This window comes from Theropithecus gelada, chromosome 5 (genome assembly GCF_003255815.1).
Source record: "Theropithecus gelada isolate Dixy chromosome 5, Tgel_1.0, whole genome shotgun sequence".
Taxonomy (NCBI): Eukaryota; Metazoa; Chordata; class Mammalia; order Primates; family Cercopithecidae; genus Theropithecus; species Theropithecus gelada.
This window is the reverse complement of record NC_037672.1, coordinates 147,793,986-147,806,581: the sequence shown is the minus strand read 5'-3', so window position 1 is coordinate 147,806,581 and position 12,596 is coordinate 147,793,986. Positions and strand designations below refer to the sequence as shown.

Here is a 12,596-nt window from a genome sequence, read left to right as displayed (position 1 = left end):
GTTACATGTATTATTTTTGAAAAACATAGTAAATATTATGCAGTCATTAAAGAGTAAAAGAGCACTGTATAGAATGATACTGAAGACATATATTTTTAAATGGAAAAAGCTGTGTCTGGTATAATTTGGAATTTGCTATTCTTTTTTTTTGAGGTGGTCTCACTTTGTCACCCAGGTTGAAGTGCAGTGGTGTGATCTTGGCTCACTGCAACCTCGCCTCCTAGGTTTAAGCGATTCTCGTGCCTCAGCCTCCAGAGTAGCTGTGATTACCAGTGTGTGCCACCATGCCCAGCTAGTTTTTGTATTTTTAGTAGAGACGGGGTTTTGCCATGTTGGCCAGACTGGTCTCAAACTCCTGTCCTCAAATGATCCAAAGTGTTGGGATTACAGGCATGAGTCACTGCACCTGGCCTCAATTTTTATTTATTTATTTTATTTTTGAGACAGTGTCTTGCTCTGCCCCCCAGGCTGGAGTGCAGTGGCAGTCATAGCTCACTGTAGCCTCAAACTAGTGGGATCAAGGGATCGATCTTCCTCAGTCCCCTGAGTAGCTGGGACCAACATGTCCAGCTATTTACATTTTTTTTTGTAGAGATGAGGTGTTGCTGTGTTGCCCAGGCTGGTCCTGAACTCCTGGTTTCAAGCGATCCAGCTGCATTGCCCTCACAAAGCATTGGGATTCCAGGCGTGAGCCACTGTGCCCTGTCTATTCTCAATTTTTACAATTTATTTAGATTTGTTTGTGTTAGATTGAGTACTCAAAAATGTGAGGCTATACTTTTAAATTTAATATATGTTATTAATATAGTTACATTGTTTACTAATGATCCAAATTTTATATATTTTAGCATTTATTTCTTTTTTAAATATCATAGAAATTAAATTTGTGCCTTACTGATGTCTTCAGTGAGTAGATCATGAATATATTTAGGAAATCATGCTTAGGCATAATACATTTTAAGGGGTTTATTGAAGTAGAAAACAACAGATAATTTTGATGGTAGCAATTTCCAGGATGTTCTGTAGAATTTGACATGTCTGGTATTCATTTAACAGTCTCTGATGGCAAGGAGACTGCTCTGTTTTTTACCTCCCTTGTTTTTTCTTGGTTAGAGGCACCTTTTTAAAAACTTTCATGCTGCCATGGGCTAGTGGAATATCTTTGGGAATTTCAAAGCATCCCTCTGATCATGTATTTATCTCAGGAATGCTATGTCAGAAATCACAACTCTCCTCATATCTTAAGTATTATCAACTTCCAAGGAATAGCTGGAAAGTTTAGAGTAACAGCTACATGAATAAAACCTTGCTGAAAGGCTGCCAGGTTGTGGGCCTTTGTGAATGCAAAGGTGTTTGTGTTCATTCCCATGCCAAAATTCTTGCTCTTATCTAATTTGAAGATCCTCTCTGATGATTAGTGAATGCCAGGAATTTATCTTGATAAAGTTCAAGGACTGGTCTGGCTTTTCAACTGGATCCTTAGGGACTAAAGTGGTAGGCTGAAATGCTCTTTTTTCCTTTAGTGAACTATTTGTATGTTAAATAAAATAGCATTTGTGTGAGGGTTTGTGATATTTGAAACTGATATAATACTGAAATGGAACTTCTCAACTTTATTGATCTGGAAGGCATTGTTACTATTTGCCTATTGCCAGTAAATTAAAAGAAACTTTGAAATGAGTATCCCTTGTTCAGGGGAAAGAAAAAATCCAGCAACAGTATTTTCATTTGTTCTGTGTGAGACTTTAGGAAAATTACTTCTTTCTCATTCGTAAAATTAGCATAATAATATGTAGTACTAACCTCAAAGGTTGTCATAAATATAAATATGGTAATTTGTGTATGTTCTTAAGCACAGTGCCCCACAAATATTAAGTATTCATAGTGAGTTCATAAAGAAAAAAATGGTAATAACAATTTTTATCTCTTCAGTATTTGGTTTATAATTGACAATTTGGGAAACTAGCTTGCATAATTGGTTGTCTGTCTTTCAAATTCCTTATGCTAAAAAGTTTGAAGCACTTTCTGCTAAAATTGATGTAGATATAAAAAATTCCAATAATTGTTCTTAAACATTAAAAAAGATTTCAATTTGTTTCTTAAATAGAAACCTGAGCTGTAGCCTGAGAAAGGTGCCAGAAATAATATCCCTAGCACATTGCCTGTCATGTAAAGTCTCAGTTTTGTCAAATGCATGTTGCATTTTCTCTGTATTTTCCAATGCATCGTATAAAAAGATAATATTAAATGCTTAGCTTTTGCATGATAAATCTTAACTATTGGTAAATTTAAAATTCTAGATTATTTTTGTAAACTGTAGAACATGCTTTACTAATTTAGATTTATACTTATATTTAACAAGATAAACACGATAAAGATCTCCTCTGTTGAAGATTTTAGTCTTTTACACTGAAACTTTATAATAATAATGACAATGATTGGTAAAGACAATGAAAATATTTCAAAATCTACCTACAGCTTATTGTCCTTTTAATGGGATCATTGTAACTTTGATTTTTCTTTGTTTCTGTATAGCCTTAAGCTGAAGCAGTATTGTGTTAATTCCTTAGAATTGATTTGAATCAATCAGTGAATTTGGAAATTGATGAATTTTATTTCTCTATTATGAACTAATTATGTAGCTATGTGAAAGAATGCAGCTTTTAATAATTTATGAGCAGATATATTTTTGTGATTTTATGGTAGTATATAAATAATTTTATATGCTAGAGATCTTTATTACTGTTGCTTATAGATGATTCTAAAATTATGTTTAAATGTTAATATGATTGTGGTGATAATTGTACAACTTTGTGAGCATACTAAAAATCTCTTAATTGTCTATTTTTAGTGAATTAAATGGTTGTGAATTATATCTCAAAAGTTTTAAGAAAGGTCAACATGGGGAAACGGTTCAAATTCAAGGCTCTGGTGTTAGATAAACCTAGATTTGCATGGTAGTTCTACTATTTACTTTGGTTATTACGTTACCTTTCTGAGGTTTAGATTTAAAATTTCTAAAAATTGAATTAATACGTACCTTAGGATTGTTTTGAAAATTGAATAATAATTCTTGGCATATTGTCAGTGCTTCATTTATCTTAGCTGCTATTAGAATTTATAATTTTATATTACCTAACAAGCAAGCAGGATTAAGAAGAAGGCATCTTGGCAGAGGAGGCGTATATACAAAGGGTTGGAGTTGTGAAATGACACAACACACTTAGCAACCGTAAGAGCGTGTTGAAGAAGTGTGTGAGGAACATGTAAAATATAGATTCATGTAGAAAGCCGTACTTCTGATCTGTCATTCCTGACAAAAGGTGAAAGATCCTGGACAATAAATATTTCCTGAACTGAATAAAAGAATAAGACCTTATTTGTGACTGAGACATTAACAGCAAGAGGATGAAGGATTAGAAATGAAGTTGAGTTCCTTTGTTGAGTTTAATTAGCCATGTCATCTTGAATAAATAGGGATTGTGCATATTTGGAACAGCTGTAGTAAATTCTGTTCTGTTACCAGTTTTCCAGTGTTTTATTATGAAAATGTTCAGGCAAACAGAAAAGTTGAAAGAGTTGTACAGTGAAAACCTGTAGACCCATCACTGAGATTCAACAATTAGCTTTTAACTCTGTTTGCTTCACCATGTATCCATCAATCAATCTTATTTTTGTAATGTACTTCAAAATTGTAGATACCAGTTCACTTCACTCTTAAAACGAAACGTATTTTGCTTTGTGTGTGTGTTTTAAAAAATAACTACAAAATGTATTATTAAAATATTGGAATTACATAATTTTCACTTTTGAATGCTTGTATTGGGATCAAGTACCTAAGTTACTTTGTTTAGACGCTGAATACTTTAAAGCTGTTAAGGGAATACTTGAAGCTTGCAGTTATAGTACTGTCAACAAAAGATGTGATTAAATAAATGTGATTAAATAAATATTTCAGCTAGCATGCAGCTCTCTAACTGGAGATCGATACCGTTTTTTAAATCTAAAATTTACATACCATGAAAGACACAAGTCTTAAGTATACCGTTTGATGAGTTTTGACAAATTTATACATTTGTGTAACCCCAGGTCCCCATCATGATATCATTGGTCTTGAAAGTTCTCTTTCCCAGCCAATTCTGGTTCCTATCCCCCAGAGGCAATTATTTATTCTAATTTTGTGTACCATACATTAGTTTTGCTTGTTCTAGACATACATGTTTAAAAAAAAAAAACCAACCCATAAAGTATATACTCCTTAGTATAAGGCTTCATTCAACATAATGCTTTTGAGATTCATCCATGTTGTTTGTTACCTTTTCATTTCATTCATCAGTAGTTTGTTACCTTTTACTGCTGAATAATATTCCATTCCAGAAGCATAGCACCATTTAAAATTTTCTATATCTGCATAAAGGACATTTGGGCTATTTCCAGCTTTTGCCAATTATAAATAAAGCCTATATGAACATTATTGTATACATATTTTGTGGACATAAGCTTTCTTGAGGAAATTCCTAGAAGTGGAAATGTTGAGTCATAGCATACATAGGTATATATCTTACATTTTGATTATAGAAAAAGCAATTGCACTTTTCTAAGTGTTCCTTTCTGTTGCTCCATTCAGTTCCTACTTATTGTATGAGTAAACTAGATCTTGCTGGTTCTTTCTTTTGTGAACAAATGTGAAAGTAAATTCTTCATATTTCTCCTCCCTCCCCCGCACAGACATTGCTAGAAGACAGTGATTTTCTTAAGCAGTAGGTTTTAAATTTCTCCTTCCAGTAGGAAATACTACAAATTACATTTCGTATTGTTTTTGAAGGTACCACTAACACACCCGTACACACACACATTCATGTGCGCATGCACACACACACACGTCATATCTACTCCCCCTTAAGTCAATAATCTTCATCTGATATAAGCTGCCATGATTTAAGCACACCATTTTGGATTGGGGGCTCAGGTGGCTGTTGCTTCTATTTTTTAGTGTATAGTTAACATTGGCAGTCACCCTTATAATGATGTGACACCAGCTACCCTCAAGTACATTGAATAAGCCATGCCTAGCACAAGAGAACTTGATTTAATTGGCAACAGTATTTGCCCTCGCATGATAGGCACTGAAGTAAAACGAAACCTATTTTGCTTTGTGTGTGTGTTTTTAAAAATAACTACAAAAATGTATTATTAAAATATTGGAATTACATAATTTTCACTTTTGAATGCATGTATTGGGATCAAGTACCTAAGTTACTTTGTTTAGAAGCTGAATACTTTAAAGCTATTAAGGGAATACTTGAAGCTTGCAGTTATAGTACTGTCAACAAAAGATGTGATTAAGTAAATTGAATGTTGAAGACTTTAGGCTTATAGTTAACACCAGGTAATTAAAAGTAAGCACTGCTGTGGGAGTGCATTATATATCAGCTGTCCTCTTTACCTCATTAACTGAGTTTTTGCATGTTTATAGAGCCAACTTCAATTAAAAATGCCTTTTAAGTTATGACTAACAAGGTCTTTTAGTTACTGTTTGGTATAAAGTATTACATTTTAATTGAAATTGGTATATCATAAATACCTGCCTTTGAATAATGTACAAGATAAAGAACTTTGATTATTTGATATTTTTGCATATGGTTTTTATTCCTATGCATTACTTTTTTGTATATTATCAAAAGATATATAAACTTTGGGGTTTAAAAATGAAAAACTGGGTTGTATACATGTTAGCAAATTGCTTATATCTACTTTTTTTTTAAGCTTATAAGATTTCCAAGGTTTTATTATTTCAGATTAGCAGCGCTTTACAATTCTTGTGGAAACGTTGAATTTTCTGCTTTAGTTCTTTTGGTTATATTTTATTTGTTAGATAATTAAAGATAATCCTAAATTTTAAAAATACTATGTGGTAAATATAAGTTTAAATGTTAAAATGGATTGTTATATTTTCATAGTGAAATGCAGATAAAAATGGACAGTATTGAAGAAATTTCACGTTGGGTGAAAAGTCTAAATTGTACATCAAATTGAAATAAGAAAATTAGAAAAATAAGTTAGCTACCTAATTTCTGTTTTGAAATTCATGTAATTAATTCAAGAGATCAATTTGTATCTTTCAATCTGTTTACTTTCTTTATTACAGAAGTGTCATTGTTGCAGCAAAAAAATCAGCAGTCTCACCTTCCACCTTTACTACAAGCATACCTACCAATGCTGTCAGTGTGGTTTCCTCAGCAGATTCAGCCCAAGCCTCAGATGTGGGAGGAGAATCACCAGGTGAGCTAGTTATCAGTGATTTCAACAAAAATGTTTTTACATCTCATTTTAGCAAAGCTTAGGATTTTTGATTAACTTAAAATTTGGGGGCACATTAGAAACCATTGTGCTTTTATCCTGTTGATTGTTTACTACTTTTCTGAATAAATTTGAGTAAAATTAAAAGAATTTAAGTCGAGGATTTCAGTATTTTCTCCACTCAAACCTAATATTGTGTGGTGGATTAGATGCTGCTAGTTGGGTAGATGAGTGCATGGAGGAATGATAGATTCATAAAAATACTTTTTTCCTTTGTTTTCTTTCCCTGCACTTAAGAAGATGTATATTGATAGTGGCCTAAATTAGAAAGTCTTGTTGACATGTAATCTTTTAATATGGTTACTGGTTGTCAAATATTTATATAGTATCCAATACTTTGTTTTTTTTGGCAATTTTTTTGAATTAGAGGCTTGGAAAGGAATGCTGCTCTGAAGTGTAGCATCATTCTAACAGTGGTCATACTGGTTCAGTTCCTTCTATGGCAATTTTATTTTTGTCCATCTCTCCTTCTATATTCTTTCCATGTCTAAAATCATGTATGTGGATAAAGAATTATTTCTATGTATAAAAGCATATATATGGATGCAAGATTCTATACGATGATGGGAAGCTTTGTGGTGATACGGGGTAAACTTGAAGAATGTGCAGTATTAAAATGACCAAGTATAACAAAGGGGATGTTACTGTATCAGTGGTTTTCTTCTGGATATTTTGATGTTTCTTAAGGTTAATAACAAGATATTGTACCCACCAAAACATTCATCTTAAGATTCTAGGTTGAGATTGATGAAAAATACAGAAATTTTGAAGGAATGGCCTGGTGGATTATATTGAGAACAGAAATAATGCTGTTACTTCTTTTGGGATATCTCAGGCCAGGGTTTGCCTTCTGTTCTGCTGTTCTACCTTTATTTGGCAAATTAGCGTATCTTGGAGAGTTTTTTTCCAAACTTGATATTGCTACTGTGCAGTAGCTGGGAACTTTTTTCCTTGATGTGTACTATGTAATCATGTATCCTAGAAACAAATACTATGTTTATTTCTTTTGTCTTCTCTCTTTTTTTTATTTGTTATTGTACTTGTGTTAACAAAAATATATTTTATCAGAAGTTTTAAGCCTGTTTAATTTTGTACAAATTTTATAGTACTTAGTGATAAGAGAAAATGTTCAGTAGTTAAGTAAAAGAAAGTTATATGCAATTCTTTACGTACCATATAATTACAACCAAGTGACTTATCTACCTTCTTTACATGATAAAAGCAAGAAAGTGTATTATGAAGTCATTTGGCTCTCCATGAAGTTGGGCTACTGACAGTTTTGATTTTCGATATTTACTTTAGGTAGTATTTCTAAAATTTAATTAATAGTCTTGTATTATTTTTATTCTTAGGAAAATTAGTAATTAGAATTTTTGTTCTACTTTGAAACCAAAAGCTGCAATTGTATCAGAGTTTTGTCTGCCTTGCTTTTTATTTTATAATTTTTTTCAAAAATTGATAGACTTTTTAAGATCACTTTTAAGTTTACAGGAAAATTGAGTTTGAAGTACAGAGAATACTCAAATACCCTCTCATTCTCTCCCTCGCTGGTTTCCCCTGGCCCGGTGAGAATTACAAAGGAAAATGGACATGAAACTCTAGCAAATTTTTCATCTTTATTGTTCCATTATACTCTGATGCCTCTTTTTTTTTTTTCCCCCTTTGGAGAAGAAATAATTTGGTAATTCATTTGGAGCTGGGTATGCACATTTCCGCTTCTCCACCCCCATCTAAAGTCCTTTAAAAAAAAGAATCAACTGTGGTTTTTCTAGAGTAGTCCCTTTTGTGAAAAATGCAATGGTTATTAGTATCTATGAAATGATTTATATGCCATCTTTTAAATTCAGTTACAGTAAATTTTTCAGTAACATCCCAAATCAAATGTGATTTCAGAAATTCAAAGTACACTGAGTAAAATATTTTCTCATACTGCCCTCTAGTTTCAGTTTAGGGAACAGAGTAAATAGGACCCTTTGCTTTTAAGCCTATTCTTTAAAATTTAAGTCATGGAGTTTTCAGAAGAGATAAACAGCTGAGACATATGGGTAATATTTTACATGTAACAGTATTATACATTTCTCTCTGAAGCCATTGCATTTTTCCAGTAAATTTATTGTAATTTAAAATACTCACTTTGAAAAACCGTATGCAGAATTACAAAACACTTTGCTATCTTGAAGACTGTTGTATTTATTGGCAAAATCTACAAAACCCTGTACCATTGATCCAGCTCATAATGTATCTCATTTTTCTGTTGCTTAAATTTTGTATGCTTTTTGATGGAGTTTCTCAAATGGTTACCAATTCTTTTTTCCATCTTGAACTAGAATTTTAAACTTTTTCCCCCCCAACCCCACCCCCATTTAAAAAAAATAGTTATTCCTTTTTCAGTTATTTCAAGTCTTCCTTGTGATTATGGTCTTTCTGTTTACCATTTATTTTGGTTTCCACATCTGACTCTTCTTTCTCCTCTTTCACTGTGCTCTTGTTACTGTCATATGGGTTCTCCATTTCAGTGTATTGCTTCTGTTTTATTCCGTTAATTGATGCCATGAACATTACTGCCTTGATAAGAAAAATCTAACCTAATCTAGTGTTTTTAGTTGTCCTGCTTGTTACTCTTCTACCGCCCCACTTTACATACTTTTGCCTACTATACTTGCCCTTGCACTTGTTAAGTACTCATTTCCACATGGAATCCACCCCAACCCCCCAAATAGTTCTTTCTCCCTTGTCAATATTTTTTTTAACTGATACATTTTTGTTTTCTTTTTGGTGGGTCTCTTGCTTTAAGTTATTTGCCATTAAAAGAAGTAGATAAATATATAGACGGTTCCAACTTAACAATTTTTTGACTTTATAATGGTGTGAAAGCAATACACATTCAGTAAAAATTGTACATCAAGTTTTCTGTATGACCATTCTATTTTTCACTTTCAGTACAGTATTTAGTAAATTATGTGATATATCCAATACCTTATTATAAAATAGGCTTTGTGTTAAATGCATTTGTGACCTGGAATATAGATGCTTCTTGACTTATGATGGGGTTACATCATGATAAACCATTGTAAGTTGAAAATATCGAAAATTGAAAATGCATTTAATGCACCTAACCTACCAAACAGCATAGATTAATCCACCCTATCTTAAATGTGCTCAGAACACTTACATTATCCTACAGTTGGGCAAAAAATTTACTTGATAGAAAATACGAGGTTTCTGCTATGACACTCATATTTTCTGTTATATATTCACATGATACCTTCAAGGTAATTCCCATTTGTGGATATTTGGAAATTTTGATATTAAAATGAGACACATTTTACATGCAGTACAATTAAAGAGAAACTAAGATAGATACTAATCACAGAAACAGAGTTTACACTTGCCAGGTTTATATGAGGTCAAAGCTTTTTCTATGAAAATATTATCACTGAAATAATTTTATAACCCATAGAAATTGATAATTTGTTTGCAGTTTGAAATAATACACATTATTAAGGCTATAATTAACATACAAAACTTTTTTGGTGTACAAATTTCAAATTTTAATTTGAATAGCATACCTTGGCTTATGCAGCATTTTACCAACCAAAAGGACTAGTCTAAGAGCAACAATTGTATCTTCTAATTAATAAGTATTAAAAGATATTCATCAGAGGATAAGACATATCCTTTATTGCATGTTTTCAAAGAAAATAAAAGCAAAAGTGATTTTAGCAAATATATCAAAATCTGGAAATTTTATAGTCATCAGCACAGATTTGATTACCTAGAATACAGTATCCTTTCTTTTTTCTTTTTTTAAATTGAGACAGGGTCTTTCTCTGTTTCTCAGTCTGGTGTGCAGTGGCACAGTCATAGATCACTAAGCCTTGAACTCCTGGGCTTGAGTGATCCTCCTGTTTCAGCTTCCCAGGTAGCCAGAATTACAGGTGTGTGTCTCCATTCCTGGCTAATTTTAAAATTTTTGTAGAGACAGAGTCTTGCTCTATTGCCCAGACAAGCCTTGAAATCCTGGCTTCAAGTGATCCTTCCACCTTCACCCAGTATCCCTTCTTGTATGTTAAAATATTATTACTCTTTTTCCAATATGCTGTTTCTCTGTACTGCAAAGCATACATGAATAAATCAAAATTGAAACTAGCTCAATAAAGGAATTAAGTATACTGTTCACTAATTTATATGCCTGGTGTTTGCTACTTTGCAAAATTTAGTAATTCTACCACTTACTAGAATATTAGACAGTATCTGTTTATCAGAGCCATATACATTATTAATTAGTACTTTTTTAATATTAGGGAAATATTTGAGTCATAACCATATTTCCTTTGTGTAAGATTTGGGCCAATAGGCTTATTTTTATTCATTCAATAAGATTTATTTAATTAGTTTTTACTGGGCATATAGATGATCCCTGGCTGAATTTACTGGTTCAGAAAAGAGAAAGAGAAATGCAGTGTTAATGTGTTTAGGGGTTAAAAAATTGGCATTTGTTTTAATGATTCTTTATTGCAGGGGACATTAGTTATTTAGACCCCGCAGGGACCTTAAATAAACAATTGCCTACTCCCCAGATAGATGCTAGACAGATGATATATTTGCGTTTTCCTTTTTGTCCTTTTGAATGTCTGGAAAACTGTCAGTTTGAAGGAGCCAGTTTATCAGTGCTAGGATAAGGAAGAGATAAGTGAGTATCATTCCACATGTTGGAGGTAGCTTCTGCATTTATATGTTTGTGATCATTTGCTGGAAATATTTAATGATAATTTAATTTAAAACAAATTGATTGAAAGTTTATATTTTTATCTGAGTTGAAAAAATACAGAATGTGTTTGGATGTTACATTTTTTTCCCAGCAGGAATGGAGAACAACCTAGTGTGAAATTACTGATGTATTTAGTTTATTCTTTCATGTGATTTTTTTCTTATAACTTTTGCTGGTTAATTTATTATCCTTGTTGGTAAAGTATCTTCTTATGACTTAAGACACTTTGTAAAAAATCTCTTTCTGCTGTATTCTTTTTTAGAATTGAAAATTGGCATTACTTCTAGGGTAGTGTGAGGAAATAATTTTTGTTACTGCTTTATTTAGAAGCAACAATGTTGCTTTTCTTTTTCACATTTCTAATACGCATTTCTCATTAAAATTTGTATCATTTACAACAGTGGACAGGGTGTGGTGATTTACACCTGTAGTCTCAGCACTTTGAGAGGCTAGGGTGGAAGGATCACCTGAAGCCAGGAGTTCAAGGCTAGCTTGGGTAACTTTTCACTTCAAGGAATTAAAAAATTAGCTGAACGCGGTGGTACATGCATATAATCTCACCTACTCAGAAGGCTGAGGCAGGAGGATCACTTGAGTCCAGGAATTCAGGACTGTGGTGAGCTGTGATCACACCAGTACACTCCAGCCTGGGCAACGGAGCAAGACCTCATCTCTTAAAACAAAAAACAAACAAAAAAACCCCACAATAAACCATTTAACACAATAAAGGCTAATTTTGCCTAGAGCCTCATACATACATTCCCCGCCCCACCTTTTTTTCCCCCTAAAGCCTCATACATACCTTTTTTGGGGAGGGATTTATTTTTTCCATTTCTACTTTTAAGTAAATGGGACCTTATGTGTTTCTTTGTATTAGTGTCAGAAAAGCTCAAGAAAATCCATCAATAATGCTAATAGAGAAAATGTCTGATACAATGCAATAAAAAATGGTCTTCAGGCCAGGCGCAGTGGCTCACGCGTGTAATCCCAGCACTTTGGGAGGCCAAGGCAGGTGGATCACGAGGTCAGGAGATCAAGACCATCCTGGCTAACATGGTGAAACCCCGTCTCTACTAAAAATACAAAAAATTAGCTGGGTGTGGTGGTGGGCGCCTGTAGTCCCAGCTACTCAGGAGGCTGAGGCAGGAGAATGGCGTGAACCTGGGAGGTGGAGGTTGCAGTGAGTCGAGATCGCACCACTGCACTGCAGCCTGGGAGACAGCGAGACTCCATCTCAAAAAAAAAAAAAAAAAAAAAAAAAGGTCTTCAAAAACTATCACCAGTTAAAAAACACAGAAATATTTTATTAATCACTGGTAACAGTCAATGACCCACTGTGATTCATTGATCAGATTGTTGTCAAAAACTTAGAAAATTGCAGATGTCATGTACCGAGTGTAATAAGGCCAATGGGTCTGTGAAGTACTTTACTGAGTGTTGTGTATGATTTTAGGATTGAACCTGA

At 33.1% G+C, this 12,596-nt stretch overlaps 1 protein-coding gene across 2 annotated transcripts in view; it reads left to right on the top strand.

Moving 5' to 3' along the window:
• Window positions 1-12,596, top strand: part of LRBA (LPS responsive beige-like anchor protein) — a 756,763-nt gene that overhangs the window by 185,744 nt on the left and 558,423 nt on the right. For both annotated transcript variants that reach the window (XM_025385122.1, XM_025385123.1), the window contains one exon: window positions 6,149-6,282. In XM_025385122.1, coding sequence (XP_025240907.1) covers window positions 6,149-6,282 — 134 coding nt within the window. The remainder of the gene's footprint in view (window positions 1-6,148; window positions 6,283-12,596) is intronic.